Raw genomic sequence first — 17,181 nt, 5'->3', positions numbered from 1 at the left:
GCACTTATTTTTCAGCATTATTATGAGAATGCAGTGAGATAAAGAAACTATTATTTAGAAATAGTTTCAACTCAAGTGATGACAACCTCAAACTAACTGTGGATAAAATATGACACAGCTCGTTTCTTTCTCATGTAAAAGTTTATGTGGGTGGTCCATGGTGGTCTGTTTTGTCACTCCCTCCTTTCTGGTAAACACGTCAGCCTCCTTGGCCAAGATGGCAGAATCTACTTTCCAGGCAGCAGATGGAAGAAGGGATGAAGAAAAAGGGAGGGCGAAGTGTGTGAATACACTACCTTTAAGGAAGATTTCCAGAAGCTACCACAGAGGCACTTTCATGTGTACATCATTGGCCAGAACGGAACATCACAGGAGCCTGGGAACCACCGTCTTTATTCTGGGTGTCCTTGTACCCAACAAAAAAGTCTATTCCTGTGGCAAACGGCAAGGGGCAGAGCGGTAATGGGGGACAACTCAATTTTGCCACAGCGTCAGTCACAGTTGCTGGCTTGTATATAAATGATTCCATGTTTATGAACATCCTACCTTTCCCTTTTTTATGCTAAAAGCATGTACCTTTCTATTTCTCAAGCAATATATTTTCTCTTTGAATCATAACTCAGCCACTACAGCATCACAGGGATCCCAAAAGAGGGACTTAGGGGCTTGTCCCAATTCTCGGTACCCCAGAGGACGCTCTGCTTCTGTTGGGTTTGCGGAGGGCCCCTGTGGCTGCTTCTACTCAAATACATCCAGTGGCAGGGCACCGAGGCTGTGACCCTGTGTAGTGAGCCCTTGGCTGGAACAGGGAGGAAAGGCCAAGCATAGCTGTGAGGGGACTCATTCCTCAGTGAATCCTGACTTTAAGGCTCACTGCCTCACTTAGAAATGTATTTTCAGTGGTTAGTCCTTGGTCCCTGAGGAAAAAATGTAAAAGACTTTCAGCCAAAGCCTGGTAAAAAGCAAATCAGTTCCTGTGATTTTCTGTCACTCCTGCCTCTCCTCACTATCATTCATGCTTCTCTTGGGAGCATCTGCGTCAGGCATCTGCACAGAAGCTGCTCTGTGTGTGTGTGTGTCTCTCTCCTTCACACATACACACACACTTATGTTCACACCCACCCACCACACTCACTCACACACACTCCCCCATTTGCCTGGAATAAGACCAGAGAGTATGAGTTTGCTTCAGAGATGGTAAATCGTCCTCATCTGGAAAATGGGGTGGTGGCTGTGGTCTTCTCTAGGGTCCCCTCCTGTCCTAACATATTCTTTGAATGGTGTTGGGTCCTGAGGGGGAGGGGCTCCATCCCTGACTTCTGGGATACACAGAGATAAAGTTGTAGGAGGATCTCATTTGACAGAACTTTTAGAAAATATTTTGTCATAAATTCCCAGGCACCACCCATTGTTCCAGCCTAGATTCCACCAGGGGAGCCTGGCAGTTCACGTGGTTGCCATTTTCAGCTTGAGAAGCAGGTGACGGAGTGAAAAGAGCAAGGCTGTGGAGTCAGACAGATGCAGATTCAAATCCTAGGTCAACCACCCACAAGCTCTAGCCTGGTGCAAGTTAGCTAACCTTTCTGAACCTCAGTTTCTCTGTCTATAAACGAAGGCAACAGTTCTTCTTTCACAGGATATAAGGATTAAGGCAGATAATGTAGAGCATTTAACGCTGTGCCCGGCACACAGTGAGCATTCAGGAGATGCTAGTTCTCCTCCTAGTGTTAGAGAGGAACAAGGTGAAGAAAGTGAACTGAAGAAGGGAGTAAAATGAGAAAGGGGCGGGAAAGACAGAAACCACGAAAAATGAAAAGAATAGTGTGATGATGGTGGTGTAACACTGCCAGAAATTTCCTCGGCTGCCTCTGGGTGGCACCCTTGATACCGCAGGTTCATGGTTCACCAGAAACTAAACGCTATGTATTCCCAAATTTAAAGTGATATTGCCACCTGGTGGCCAAACTCATGCACTTTTTTTTTTTTTTTTTTTTTTTTTTAAAAACTTTCCTAGCAGCTTGGGAGATACAAAGGTGATTAAAACATGGTCAAAGAGGTGAGGCAAATCCACAAGTAATAGAAAGCAAAGTATAAGGTCCACTGAATCACAGCAGTCAAAAGAAAGTGTTTTAGGAGATCAAGAGATTGCTTCCAGCCTGGAAGGGGGCAAATCAATAAGGGGACTGAGATGAAAATAGAAGACTTCAGTCTGGATTGTTGATACTCAGTTTGGACTATATTTGTCTCTCCTTTTCCCCTCTCCCCATCTTTGGGCTTAATTTACCAGTAGTGCCAAGGATTGTTCAATGCTCTTTTTCTATACTTGCTTGCATTTTTGCTTCAATGTCTTCTACAGAGCTAGGTCCTTTCGGTGTTTTAGAAGTTTTTTCCTGTTTTTTGAAGGATTCTTGACTTTCTGATCTTGGTGTTGATGGTCTTGAGTCTTTTCCATTTTGGTTTGATTTTTGTGCATTTTTGGCTGGAATATCTTGTACAGATTACTTTACTGGAGCTTTTTCTTCAGCTTCCTCATCATCAAAGTCATCATCATCTTCATCATCATCATCGTCATCTTCATGATCATCTTCATCTTCATCAGCAACAAGTTTTACTTTTTTCTGTGGAAACTTGCTACCACTTCCAGGGGCAGACGCTTTCCAGACTTACTTAGGAGTGCCACGTCCTCCTCCTCTTCATCTTCTGACTCTGCATCTTCCTCCACAGCTACTAAGTGCTGTCCACTAATATGCACAGGCCCTGAGCCACACTTCAACTGTAAGACCACAGGTGGTGTTATTTCAAAGCCCCCAAGGGAAACTGTTGGCTGCACAGACATTTTCAAAGTTGCCAGTGTTGCTTTGATTGGACTGCCTTCATAATTCATCACCTCTGCTTTGATGATGTGCAATTCATCCTTTGCGCCAGCCCCTAAACTGACCGTTCTTGAAGATAACTGGTGCTCATTTCCATCATTATCCACCTTAAAGTGATCATCTTTGTTGGCCTTTAGTTAACAACGAAAAAGATAGTTCTGGGGCCTCAGAGGGCTCATGTCCATGTCCATCGAATCTTCCATGGGTTGATGGCATGCACTTAGGTGGGAGAGAAGGTGGACGGAGATAAAAGACTACTGTTCCAGGGAACAGTCGCGCAGGACAGAATCACACCAGGACTCATGCACTTTTGAATTTTCTAAAATCTTTTGATTAACTCGGAGTTCTTCTAGGTGTATTCTGAAAGTGATTTGTAAATTGTAATGCACTGTTTGAATTCTTTCATTCATGTCAAAATTTATGGTGCCAGCTATATGCCAGGTACTATTCTCGGGGCTGGGGACACAACAGCTAACAAGTCAGAAAAAGTCCTGGCTCTCACAGAATTTGTATCCAAAAGGGGGTAGCAGATGAAAACGAGTAAACAGTTTAATTGGAAAGAAAATTTCAGGTAGAGATGAAGATGTGAAGACAATACTACAGTATGTGACTAGAAATAGAAAATGCTTCTCTGAGGGATAAACTTTGGGCTGAGATTTGAATGATAACAAGTTAGCCATGAGAGGTTGTCCAGGGAGAACATTCCAGGCAGAGGGAGCTGCTGCCAAGGGCAAAACTACAGCAGGAATGAGAGGTGTGCATTTGAGAAACAGGGAACAGAAGTGGGGGGGTGGGTAGCAGCAGGTGAGCTCAGCCTTGGTAATGAATTTGGATCTGATCCTAGGGTTTGCTGGAGTGTGGTAAGCAAGGCAAATGGGATGTTCTGATTGATATTGTTAAGCTCAGTCTGGCTAATGAATGGAGAATGCATTGTGCAGGGCCACGGTGGAACCAGAGACCAGTTTGGAAGGGTCTGTAGAGGTCCAGGTGACATGTAGGTGGAGGCTTGGTTTAGGATAATAGTGGTAGAACTGGAGAGATGCTGATGGACTGGAGATTTATTTTGAAGTGAGAACTGTCCTGTGTCATCAGTGGAATAAAGAAAAGAGAGGGTTCGAAGGTGACTCCCACATCATTGCTATGGGAACTGGGGAGATGCCAGTGCCTTACTTAGTATTTTCCCAGTAGCTGAGTCTATAAATAATTTTTGGAAAAGAACAAGAAGTTTCACCTCAAATTCCGAGGTAATTAATGCAGATATCTCATTGCCTCAGAGAATACAGCGCAGCACTGAAATTCTACAAGACCTTACAGACAGGAACATCTCCGACTTCTTGGTAAAAACGTATCCTGCTCTTATACGAAGCAGGTAAGAAGAGACCTTTCTATACTTTTCATCCTGGCTCCCTGTGGGAAATATTGACTAGGGACAGAAGATAATTTCCTCTCATGATTTATCAACAATCAGGGCAGTGGAATTTTTTCTTTTTCCTAATTTGAGACCCTCATCCAATAGAAAAAGCAATGGGGGCGTATACAAGTCGAATGCAACTTATGATTAATCTTGCTTTGTTTAGGACAAGCAGTTAACGTTTAAGCCATGCACTATTACAAGTAAAATAAGAAAGTATAGAATTTGTCCAAAATACAGCCTCATATTTTAATTAGTTAAAAACCAGAGGTGCCTCATATTTTAATTAGTTAAAAAAACAGAGGTGACGTTGGAAGGGAGGAAGGAGAGTAAGGGGAAATGGTAGAGACAAAGAGAGAAGCAGGAGGGAAAAGTAAGAAGCAAAAAGGAGAAAGGAAACAGACCAAGATCGGAGAGAGGCGGTGGGATAGTCTGCGTGAGCCCACAGGTTGCCCAGGTTAACTACACCTGTCACACTCTCACTGTGAATGATCATCTGTATCACTGCCCTTTCAGATGCAGCTCTGCAGCTGTTCTCACAAGCCCCACCCCGGGACTGCTTCAGCAGTCCCATCAGAGCAAGTAGTATGACAAGAGCATGCTATGGAGAGAGGATTATAGGGGACCCTGATCTGGGCCCCATGTTCCCTGGAACTTTAAAATAAAACATACTGTCTAACTTTAGTAGTAGTTACAGTTACTTTCCCTCCCAGTCCCTCAACAAGGGATAAATGGACTCAGCTAACTACAACACATTGCAGATGGTGAAAGCAGCTGTTGAGAAGGCAGTGCCGAGCCAGCAGTTAGCAAAATGAAGAACAGCGTCCAAGCACAAAAATAAAAACAGGCTGCATAGACTCTATTCAGTAATGCAGTGAACAGCGACCATCCCACACTTTGTGCTCAGCAGCAAATTTGCAATATGGAATTTTGGATTTTGTGCTTTATGACAATGATAGTCCATGGGGCTGAACTACGAGGACTAGAGTTGGTATCTGCGTGTTTCCTATCTTGTAATTTTGCCCCTGATTGACTGGAAGTCAGTCTCTTAACTTTGGGCTAGGAGTAATTCAGAACTTCCTCCAAGCGTGCAGGTGATTATGAAAGTCTCGTTCTTACAGGGTGGAAGAGGGGAGGGCTGCAGCCTTCACTCCATGCTGGCATGGTCGTTGCCGTATTTTCTGGGTCCAGATCATCTGACAAGTGACCTTACAACAAGGCCACCCAGAAAGCCCTGCAGGCAGGATGTGACTTGGAGAGGCAGGATTGGAAAAGATCAGTCCTTTCTCCACATATTTATTCAAGCTCGGCCCCTGGCCCGGGAGGTTTCCACATTGCTTGGACATCAGGAAATGCAAAAAAATGCCCCTGAAGACTGGGAGACCCCAGTGAGTGTTTGGGGAAGAAAGTTAACACTACTGCATACTTGTTGTATTCATTGTATGATTTGTTTTGGCTTTCAGTTTGAAGAGCAAATACTGGGTCAATGAACAGAGGTAAGAAATTATTTTTATAAGAAATAAAAGTCTCAGAGTGATCTATTTAATTCATTGCACATAAAAAAGCCACACCTCAAAGTCATGTGGATGAGCTGTTCTGTATGTGCTCAGGAATTCATAAGACATGTCTTGGAGGATACATGGCTACACACACCCTGGGCCCAGAAGATGCTCAGCAGTAGATCTCCTTGGAGGGCATAAATGAGAGGTGATGTTCCTGAAGAGGAATTCCAGAGCACTCTCACTCCAGGGAGGTTCTAAAACCTCCGAGCAAATAACAGTTTAGAACAAGAGCACATGTAACCTAAGCCCTGGCACTCCTCGGCCCATTCCTTTTAAGCCTCAGGGCGTCTGGCCCAGCCCCAGACTCACCCCGTTCCTGAGGCATCCTGAAGGTTCACACGGTTCCCAAGGTTGCAAATCCTCTAGGGATCATCTAGGAGGGAGCCCGCCTCACGGGCTCCCTCAGGAACAGGGCCTCTAGAATGAACGCAGAGCTGATGTGGACTTGACTTCCTGGGCAAATTCTAGACCATAAAAGTGAAATTCAGCTTTTAGAAGTGTTCCCAAGAGGGAAGTGAGGGACCTCAGCTGAAGCAGAAAGGCGGGGGGACGAGTTGAGTCCCTGAGAAATAAAGTTCTTCTCCTCTGCCTTGCCTATCCAATAAATTAATCTTGTTTGTTGAGGAGTTTGGCTTTTATGCTGCCATTGAAGGGTTTTAAGCCAGAGAGTGACACGCCCAGGCCAGTGTTTGAGCACCGTTACTGAAGACGTCCAGAGCAGTGTGGAAGATAGTTTAGAGTGGGAGGGACCCAAGGCTAGGATCCAGTTAAGGACTAGAGCAGGAGTCAAGGCAGGGGTGGGTGAGAGGCACCAAGAGAGGCACAGCAGGACTGGACCAGTTTCGATGAGTCCAGCACACCGGAAGTACCTGCAAAGTACAGAAGCAGCACAGAAAAAGGACCACTGGTAGGGGTGGGAGAAAGTCAGGGAAGACCTCAAAGAGAAGATCACATAGGACAGATGAGCTGGAAAGGCACCCGGGGAAACTGGGAGCCCTGCGAAGGCAGAGAGACACAGAGGCAGCCTGGACCACTGTGAGCTCTGGAAATGATTGCATGGCCGGAATGGGCCACTGGAGGGAAGGCTTGAGGAGGGGTGAGGTTGGAGAGGTGCGCAGACACCAGGCTCCGAAGGGGTCAGTCCTGGAGGCAGTGAGGAAGATGTTAAAGCTGGTTTGTAAAGGGGAGCTATGTTTCCCGATGGGCCAGACAATTCCTGCAAAAATACACACTTTCCTACTGAAACTGAGAGCTCCGGCAACCACGAGGCACACACACATGGTTCATGGCACAGGTCTGAGGACTTCTTGCTCCCTTGTCAGGTACGGAGGAATTTCCATTGGAGGAAAGCTCCCGGCTCCCCCCGTCACTGGAGAAGCCCTTGTTGGATTTTTAAGTGACCTTGGCCAGTTAATGAATGTGAGCGGGGTATGTAAACAGACTGGAGATCTCGTAGGACTTTCAACTTGCCAGTTATCATGAAATAGAGATGATCATGAACGCTAAGGGAAGGGGGAAAAAAAACCTCTTGGTTGTTTATTATGGTTTTCCAGGGCCCTCTCACCAGAGAAGCCTCTAAAGAGATGTCTGCTTTCCTTAAACATCTAGAAACTGAAGACAACATTAAGGTATTGGCCCTGCACAGTCTGCCCTAGAGCTAAAAACTCATGTGAGCTGGTTGTTGTATTTTTATTTTCCCAACTTAATTAAATTCCATCCCTCCTCCTGTTTAAATCTGGCATGGAATGTCTCCCAGCGGCCAAAACCTTCCTCCCTCTCACATTCTTTTTTCCTGCAGCTCATTTTTTCTTTAAACAGCTGCTGTTAGTGCAGAGTCTCCTATGCAGTAGCAGAGCCTAACAAAGCCACATCTCCGCCCTCTAGGTGTGGTTTAACAACAAAGGCTGGCATGCCCTGGTCAGCTTCCTCAACGTGGCCCACAACGCCATCTTACGGGCCAGCCTGCTCGAGGACAGGAACCCCGAGGAGTATGGCATCACCGTTGTAAGCCAGCCTCTGAACCTGACCAAGGAGCAGCTCTCCGAAATTACAGTGTAAGCTACTGAGGCCCCGGCCACACAGCTTTCTAGTCACCTTCTCCACTCTAAACACCCCGAGAGGATTTTCACTAGCAGAAGCTGCTGGGCTGGATGGCAAGTTTGTTTAATCACACACACACACACACACACACACACACACACGAACATAAGACTTCGTGTGCCAAACTGCGTGGCCGTTCTTCCTCCTCATATTTATTTGGAAAGTAAGCATATGTTTGGTTCCGTTCCCTTTTGGCTCTTGATAACACATTGCTCCTGGAGCTTACACAAATACTCTCCTTTCCAGTATGCAAAATGATTGCCAGGAACTGGGAGGTTCAGTAAATCTTTCATCGCCCCAGTCGTAATTATCTTAGATTCCAGTAATTTCCCCCAGACAGTCAGGCTTCGGACATGTCGACAGATCCTTACCTTCCTAAAGCCTAGGCTCAGCTTCTAGCAGTAAAAACCTCACTCTTTTGCAATTTGTAGCATGTTTGCCTTATTCGAGGCCTACATTTGGTGAGAATGCCTTTGTTAGAGCAAACTCCTTCTGGAAGGCAGTTAGGGGACCCAATATACTCCAAGTGCCCTGAACGTGCCCAGGGCCATGGCTGAACTTGGGTGGGTCCTGGGCCCTTGGGACCTTCCTCAGGACACCCTCTGAGGCCCTCGACTGAGGAAAAGTAGTCTATGTCCATTCTCACTTAGCCCAAGTTTCCATACCTCCTGCCAAGCCTCTTGAATATGAAATATGAGAGAGGAGTCTCTTGTGATTATAAAAATAGTATATAACATAGTATGTGTTCATTAAATAAAGTTTATAGAATAGAGTTTCAAGAACTTAGTGTTTATAACCCAACACAGTTTAGGGTGTTTCCTCTAGACATTTTTGGGTGTTTCCTTCCAGTAATTTGTTATAATCTTAGTGTGTGTGTGGATCAAGCTATTTGTAATTTTAACAGAGCAGCGACTAGCACATATGGTGCCTCTGTGGGAATTAGGAAAAGGTGCTCCTTTCTCAAGGCGGGCGCTGGCTTACACCAGAGTGCCTGGCTTGTATGTGAAGGTCGGGTTGGATTTCAGCCCACACTTTCCCCCTTAGCCAAATGCTTTCTATCTGATCTGGGAAAGAGTGAATAAGATCCAACATCCTGTATAATCAGCCTGTTCCCTTTTTACTTAAATTTATGTTATAACGTAACATTTCCCTATGTTACGATGTTTCTTGAAAGCATGATTTAACAAGATAATTTAAATAAAGATAAATTTTTGTTTTAAAAATTTATTTCTTTTCACAGACCCTATAACTATCTACGTAAAAATTCAAGAGCATCTATAGACAAATTATTAGAACTAATAAGAGCATTGCAGTGCATGAGATTAATGTAAAAATCCGTTTCTATACACAATCAACAAATAATTAGAAAATGTAATAAAAAGAAAATGTACTAGACTTTTATATTAACAGGGGACAATATTTGATATTGACCTTAATATTCAACATAAACGTAGAACAGGAAATGCACAGATATCCATTTGCCTTTGACCCAGTTGGATTTACACAGCTGAGTGAGATGACAAGCTTCAGGCTGGGGAAGGGGACTCTGGAGGTGGTTCCCTGGCATTGGTGAGGGCTTCCGAGAGCCTGACTTTGTTCTTCTCCTGCTTCCGCTCCTCCTCCCCTCTCTCCCTCTGTCTCCCGTCCTTCTGCAGGCTGACCACTTCTGTGGATGCTGTGGTGGCCATCTGTGTGATTTTTGCCATGTCCTTCGTCCCTGCCAGCTTTGTCCTTTACTTGATCCAGGAGAGGGTGAACAAAGCTAAGCACCTCCAGTTTGTCAGTGGAGTGAGCCCCACCATCTACTGGCTGACCAACTTCCTCTGGGACATCGTAAGTATCAGGACCTAGCACCTCCCTCACCCCCGTGGGCCCAAGGTGGGTGGGCGTTTGTGTGTGCTCTGACTGAAGGGACGTGGCAGGGTGGGGCTCTCGGACGGCCAGGGATGCTGGAAGGTGATGTGGCCAGGGCCCAAGCTGGGGAAAGATGCTGGGCACAGCTTAGCAACCGCTGAGTGGGAACTCTGTAGGCCCTGCACAAGGGGCCTTCTGATGCACCAGATAATCCCTGCCCTGCAGCACTGAGGCTGGCCTTCCTGAGAATAACCGGGAGCTGAAGAGATGATATCAAGAGGCCCTTCACACTGCATCCTCTCGTTAGGTCCCACCCCACCCTCAAAGGGGTAAACTGGAAACTGCTCTGTGGTAGAGTTGCCAGATAAATAAGGGGCACCCAGTTCAATTTAAATTTCAGATAAAACAATGAACAATTTTTAGTATAAGTATATCCTAATCCGCCCCCAAATATGGCATTCTTACACTAAAAAATTTATTGGTTGTTTGTCTGAAATTCAAATTTAATTGGGCATCCTATAGTTTTATTTGCTAAATCTGGGAACCCTACCCAGTGGCCTTGTTTTGCCTACCCAACCAGAACTTCACTATATTAGATTAGCTACCACTTGGGGGAACATGAAGAAAAAATTATTTATCAAATCAACAGCAGACTACCACCTCTCTCACGATCAGGATTGGTGGGGGAAGAGAGGGGTCAGGATGGGTTACCTTGCGACAGGCCACAGGGTCAAAATGACTTGACAGTGAAGGCCTGGTTATAATGTGGGAGTTGTTATGATGCTAACTCCAGCCTATTCCAGGCGTCTTGGGGAACAAGATGTTTTGTTTTATCTCAGCATTCTAAGACTAATGCGAGTCTCCACTTCATGGTGATGATAGTGTATATCACGATGGAGACCAACACAAACAACCTTTTCCACTATGACTTTTAATAATGATGGCAGATATCTTACTTAACTTACTAAGCAGCTGTCACTTAACAATATAAAGCCAGAAATCATCAGTACCAACTAATCTTCCCTCCTCTCTTCTGTCTACGTGAGGAAACACTTATGAACACATGGGGAGGAGGTCAGAGCCCATAAACCTCACTTTGAATGAGAACATCCCTTGCAGCCACCCAAGTTGGCCCTGTGCTTAAAACATGAGAGGAGCTAGGCTCACCTGCACCGAAAAGCTACTAAAGTGCTGGGTTTTTGCATTCAACTTTTTTTTTTTTTAAGACAAGGAATAGAATTAACACTTGGGGCTGACCCATGTGTGTGCCTGACTACAGACAGATCTCTGAGCCTAAGGAGAAATTGGTGGACAGAAGGACAGAATGGGTGTCTGAATGGGAGATGATACTAGCAAAGTAGACACTTAGCAGTGTCTACTAATGAAGGGTTTGGAGACAGTGACTGTGATGCCAGCAGGCTTCCTGATTCTCTAGAATTTTAAGGCTGGCCTGGAATCTGAACTCAAGGAGCTATGGTATTGGAGCTAAGCACCCTCCTTAGCCAGTGGCGAAAAGATAACCTTGGCCTGGGGGTCATTGTTGAATAAATGAACAAATACTCATTGTTTATATCATTCACACAGTGCATAGACGATGTTGTAAGTTCTTATTTTTTATATATCATCTGTTTTTCTTTTCTTTTAAATTAGGAAACAACTACAAACTTACAGAAACGTTGTAAACACTGTTCAAAACTATTTTCCTCACCCATTTGAGAGTAACTTCCAAACAAGATATCCCTTCATACACACATACACATACACACCCCAGCCACCTCCAATGTGTACCTCTTACAAACGAGGACTCACCCTATACAATCACAACGCAACTGTCAACATCAGGAAACTAGCACTGATGTATCACTTCCATCTAATCCTCAGACCCCACCCAAGTTTCGTCAATTTCCCTAATAATGCCTTTTATAGAAAAAGAGCTAGCTCAGAATCAGGCATTGCGTTCAGTTGTCCTGACTCCTTAGTCTCCTTCAGCCTGGGACTGTTCTCAGTCTTTCCTTGACACTCATGTCTTGACACTTTTGAAGATCATAGGCCAGTTGTTTTGCAGAAAGTCCATTAATTTTGGTTTGCCTGATGCTTCCTCATGGTTGGATTCGGGTCATGGCTGCAGTTTCATGAAGGGATGCTCTGTCCTGCTCACTGCATCCTGTCAGGTAGCTTCTGATTTCAATTTGTCCTATTACTGATGATGGTCACTTCGGTCACTTGATGAAGATGGTGTCTGCTGAACTTCTTCACTGTAAAGTTACTTTTTTCCTTATAATTAATAAGAGTTTAGAGAGATGTACTTTGAAGTTATGTAAATATTCTGTTTGTTTGTTATCAAGCTTTCCATTTATTCATGTATTTATTTATGCTTGTATGGAGTTGCGGTTCCTGTGTTAATCAACAGACTACAATCTGATACCATTCTTAACTGATTTTGGTGCTCAGATTACCCCCAGTCTGGCCAGTTGGAGCCCCTTCAAGCTGGCTCCTGTGCCCTCTTGACTTGTGTCCCCATGTTCGTTGAGTACCTCCAAGGTCTCGCCCAGCAAGATGTTCCTCCCCACAGCCCTACCCTGGAATCAACTGTCTCCCCCAAGGAGCTCTGGTTCCTTCCAGGGGAAAATGTCCCTCAAAAACCAAGATCTCGGTGTTAGATATATTCACTGGTCCCAGGCCTTCTCGGTGGAGAGAGCTAGGTGAGATATGCAGGTATATACACAGATGTACACACATTTACATCCATACTTCTCTGTCTATCTATACACTGAACAAAACACTCACTAAAACTACTAGTTCCAATCCAGCACCACAGGCTCCCTCTGGTTTTCTGTCTTTCCATATTTTTAACTCCCTTCTGCACAAGTGAGAACCTGGTTTCTGTTGCCCCTGACTCATGTGCCTACCTGAGCAGTACACCTGTGTGTAATAAGCCCCATCTCTGCCCTCGCCCTCTCCCCTGTGTGGACACGCTCCTCTCCCTCCGCCATGCGCAGGTCCTCCTCGTGCTGCTCTGGCTCTGATATCCCGCAACAGATCAGCCCCCTGTAAAGACACCCTCCTGACCCCACTGGGGCTCCAACACCGCACACCAGTCCACCTCCGTGGATGCCCTTCTCACCCTTCTTAGGCTCTCATTCTGCTTGGGACCACTCTGACTTCTCCCCTCCCCCCACCGTGGCTGCCCACATTTCCCTGTCAAGCCTGCTGGCTTTAGGACTTAATTCTGTACGAAGGGAAGGGAGGAAGTGATGTGAGGCCAAGGATTATACTTTAAGCTTTTCTGAATTCTGGAGACATGCTTAGAAAGTAGAATCAACAGGACTTTGAGATTGATTGGAAGGAGAGAAGGAGAGATCAGGTGGAATTTTATAATTCATTCTTTCAAAAGATACAGACTGTACCCCCCCTCCTGTGTAGGGAGGTGGGGGTGGCATGGGGTAGGAGGACTAAGGACAACTTAACATACGTTCGCTAGCCAAGAAATGTTTAGACGAATAGAATCAGAATCCCAAAACATAAGTGCTGGAGGAGGCTGGCCCAGCCCTCATTTTGCAGAACAGGAAGCAGAGGTGCAGAGAGGTTAAGTGCCTCCCTCCCTTCTTCTCTCTTCAAGATGAATTACACTGTGAGCGCTGCACTGGTGGTGGGCATCTTCATCGGGTTTCAGAAGAAAGCCTACACTTCTTCAGACAATCTTCCAGCCCTGGTCGCACTGCTCATGCTGTACGGGTGAGTTGTGTGGGCCATTACCTAATGTTGCCAAAGGGAAGCCAGGGGAGGAGGCTGCAGTTCTGACAGAAAACCAGGGTTTGCAGTGCCAAGGCAGCTTCCAGCTCCCAGCAGGGTCTGCGGCTGCTGACCAGGAATCTGTCTGGCTTCTGTCTCCGACTCCACGCACAGAGGGATTCCTGCAGCTCAGTCCACTCATCCATTCGGGTACAATGGAGACACCCCACAGGGCTTGAATCTTAATCTTCTTCCACTCAAACTGTGACCTGACCAAAGTCTGGGAATCCATCACTCCCCACTTCCTCACTCAGCTCTGACCCTCATTCATCTGTGACCAGTCCGTCCATCTCAGTGACTCCTGTACCAGCCAAGGGTTATTTGCACATGGGAGACTGCACCTGAAAAGCTGCTCTGGGTCAGGGCCAGAGGATAACACAGGGATTAAGTCCAGTAGAATTCTAGGGCATGCAACTTTATATCCAGGCCCACCACTTACTATGTATGTAACTATGGGCAAGTAATTCACCCCACTTGGGCCTCAGTTTCCTCATCTGTAAAATGGAGATCATAATACCTGGCCCTACCTATCAGGGGCCAGTAGAGTCTTGCCAGAGCAATGGTCTCCGTTCATCTCTCTTGGAAATAGAGAATTCAGGAACCAGTGTGACTGTGACACGTCAGCTACAATGAACTATGAGCCTGTTGGGATCTCAGCCCAGCTTTGCTGAGCCAGACTAGAGTGGGAAGAACACTCCTATGTTATGTAAGGCTTTATAATTTACAAAGTACATTCACAGCTTTTGCTTCTCACAAAAACTCCATGAGGTGGTCAGGAAAGGCATTGTTATCTCCATTCAAAGATGAAGAGCAAAGACCAAGGGAAGAAGTATCTCTTCGGTTTCCCCAGGACTCTCACCAGTTCAAACATACCACCCCATGTGAGAGGGGAATGCATTATATCTAGGGGTACAGTAGATGGAACGGAAATTGGAACTCCGTCCACTGTGTTGTGTCATTTCACACAGATGGGCAGTCATTCCCATGATGTACCCAGCATCCTTCCTATTTGATGTCCCCAGCACAGCCTATGTGGCCTTATCTTGTGCTAATCTGTTCATCGGCATCAACAGCAGTGCCATCACCTTCATCTTGGAATTATTTGAGAATAACCAGGTAAGCATAACTTTCTCAGCTTCTTTGTTTGATTATTAGGATACTGGAGAGTGTGATGGTCAAGCAGAGCCAGAGGCAAGCACTGTGTCTGTACAATCTTAGTGTATAAATGAATGTTGCTTCTTCCTTTCCTTTATCCTTCCCTCCATCCCTTCTTTCCTTCCTTTCTTTTTTTCTTTAAGCTCCTTGTTCATTTGTGTGCTCTGAGTGTCATGGTTTTCTGAACCCTTTCTGCAAGTTATAAATGACCTTTCATAATCCTAAGCTTTTAGATCTTATTACTTCTTCAAGAAGGTTTCCTTGGGGACTTTGGGTGTTAGGTTTTATACACACACACACACACACACAGAGAGAGAGGTAATGCATTCATGTGATTTCAAAATTTAAAAAGAACAGAAAGGCGTGCAATGAAGAGTCTCCTTCCTACTCCTGTTTCCCACTCACCTAGTTCTCTTCTCCAGAGACAACCTTTCATATGAGTTTCTTATGTGTTCTAGAGACATATAAGCAAACACATATATAACCTTTCTCCCAATTTCTTACATATATTGTAACAGAGTAACATATACTATTGTACATGAAAATTAATCCTGAGGTTAGGGTTAGGAATTTGGAGTGCTGAGTGACTCATTTTTATGAGCTATGAAGTTCAGTTGTCCCATTCACACCCCCAGACTTCTCCTTGCCCAGAAAGAACTGACAAGAATGAATCCTAAAAACAGTGGTTGTGACTACAGGGTTGTCTTTGCTCCACACTCCCTCTCCCAGTCCCCTGTGTCTGAGCCCTGGCCATGACTGTCCTGGTAACATACCCAGGAATCGGTGGGCTCTCCTGTGTGCCTGTGTCCCCAGCGCCTCTCTAGCCTTTCCCTCTCTCAGAAGGTCTTTGAAGTTGAGAGGGTTGGTACCAGCCAGAGCATCTGCACAGACGTCCTGTGGCCCCTGTCCCCACTCCTGCCTCTGGGCGCTGCTGGGAAGACCCAAAGCAAACCTGCACTAACCACCCAGTCCAATGGCCTCCTGAGAGCAACTCTTTCCCTGACCTTGTCAGGCTTTCTGTGGCCACTAAACAAGAAGCAAAACCCCATCTGTCCCATGACTGATAAAAAAACGTACCATGTCACAGTCAGACCCCAGAAGGGAGGTGGATGAGAATACAGACTCTGCCAATGGTCAGAGCATCCTGGAAGACTGAAAATGCTGCTCTTCAGAGCTGTTTTTGTCACAGGCTCACAGCTCACTAAGTCTTAGGCGAGCCTGTTACTTCAGAATAATTAAATAGCTTAAAGCAACTCAAAACATCCTCCCTCCTGCGGGCTGCACTCATTTAGCCAACAATTACCGAGCACACCCACTCCCCTGCATAAAAAAAAAAAAAAGCTGGTTTCTTTCACCTAAACTGTGGAATAGATGCTGCAGAATTTTCCAGGATGCCACAGGAGGCTCCCCAGGTCCCAGAGGCATCCACTAGGTAAGCACCATGTGATGAATGTGCTGATATAAACAAGCATGGCCCCAGGAACTCCCCTTCCAGTCAGTAAATGACCTGCACACCAAGTTAGGAACTGATATAAACCACGGTACGTGACATTCCATAAGGCACTGTATGGCAGAACATCAAAGGAGCAAGACAGATGAAACACTACAGACCAGAGTGGGCCAAAACAGCTGGACTGTGGGGGCCAAGAGGATCTTGGTAGAGGAATTAAGTTTGAGCCTGGCCTGGAATAAGTAGGATTTTATTATCCCATTTAATAAACAATGAGGTACCTTCTGTGAACTAATCATGTGTAAGGTGTTTAGGAAGGACACCAAAATGATTTGGACCCAGTTCCTATTCTCTGGGGACCAGTGACTAGTGCAGAAAATAGGCAGGTAAACAAATAATTAATCATGGCAATGTGGTAAGTCCTGTGAGAGAGGATTGGATATTTTACCGTGGGAATCTGGAAAGGCTTATGAGAGAAGGGGTTATTTGAGCTAGCTTTCTAAAGAAGGGCAGGAGTCTGCCAGAGAGCAGGAGGGGAAAGAGCATTCTTTCCAGCTAATAGCAATGGTCAATAGACGCTGCAAGTGCAAAGGCCTAGAGGCAAGAGAGCATAGTTCCTTCCAGGAGTAGTGGGGTGGGCCCGTGGGGAGGGGTGGATAGAAGGAGATGGGGTAACGTGAGCAAAAGTTCGGAGGCTGGAGAGGAAGGAGGTTGTGCAGCAGGGTTGGGCCAGAAGAGTGGGTCAGCCTCGCCCCCCCCCGGCGTCCCCTCTGCCTGACACCAACACTTGAGGCTAAGGCAGCAAACACCTTCTACCACCCGAAAACAAGTCCCCACAACTCAACCCGGACGCCAGGGGAAGTCTCCAGCCGTCTTTCCTGCTGGTGACAGGTGCAGACAGCTGTAGCTGTCCTGTGGGGGCTGAGAAGCAGAGCTAGAAGATGCTCAGGGCCCCTCTCCCATTTGGTACAAGCTAGGCTAAGA

At 45.8% G+C, this 17,181-nt stretch overlaps 1 protein-coding gene and 1 pseudogene across 1 annotated transcript in view; one reads left to right on the top strand and one right to left on the bottom strand.

The window, feature by feature from the left end:
- Window positions 1-17,181, top strand: part of ABCA4 (ATP binding cassette subfamily A member 4) — a 125,345-nt gene that overhangs the window by 90,041 nt on the left and 18,123 nt on the right. Inside the window, exons 28-35 of the mRNA XM_027113942.1 lie at window positions 4,148-4,242; window positions 5,748-5,780; window positions 7,169-7,274; window positions 7,400-7,474; window positions 7,731-7,900; window positions 9,602-9,779; window positions 13,420-13,535; window positions 14,561-14,708. Coding sequence (XP_026969743.1) covers window positions 4,148-4,242; window positions 5,748-5,780; window positions 7,169-7,274; window positions 7,400-7,474; window positions 7,731-7,900; window positions 9,602-9,779; window positions 13,420-13,535; window positions 14,561-14,708 — 921 coding nt within the window. The remainder of the gene's footprint in view (window positions 1-4,147; window positions 4,243-5,747; window positions 5,781-7,168; window positions 7,275-7,399; window positions 7,475-7,730; window positions 7,901-9,601; window positions 9,780-13,419; window positions 13,536-14,560; window positions 14,709-17,181) is intronic.
- LOC113624498 (nucleophosmin-like) lies at window positions 2,218-3,076 on the bottom strand (annotated as a pseudogene).

The sequence above is a fragment of the Aethalodelphis obliquidens genome, unplaced genomic scaffold, assembly GCF_003676395.1.
Source record: "Aethalodelphis obliquidens isolate GAN/ISIS:26980383/991018 unplaced genomic scaffold, ASM367639v1 scaffold13, whole genome shotgun sequence".
In the NCBI taxonomy this organism is placed as follows: domain Eukaryota; kingdom Metazoa; phylum Chordata; class Mammalia; order Artiodactyla; family Delphinidae; genus Aethalodelphis; species Aethalodelphis obliquidens.
Note: the sequence above shows the minus strand (reverse complement) of the source record. Positions and strands in the feature narration are given on the sequence as shown.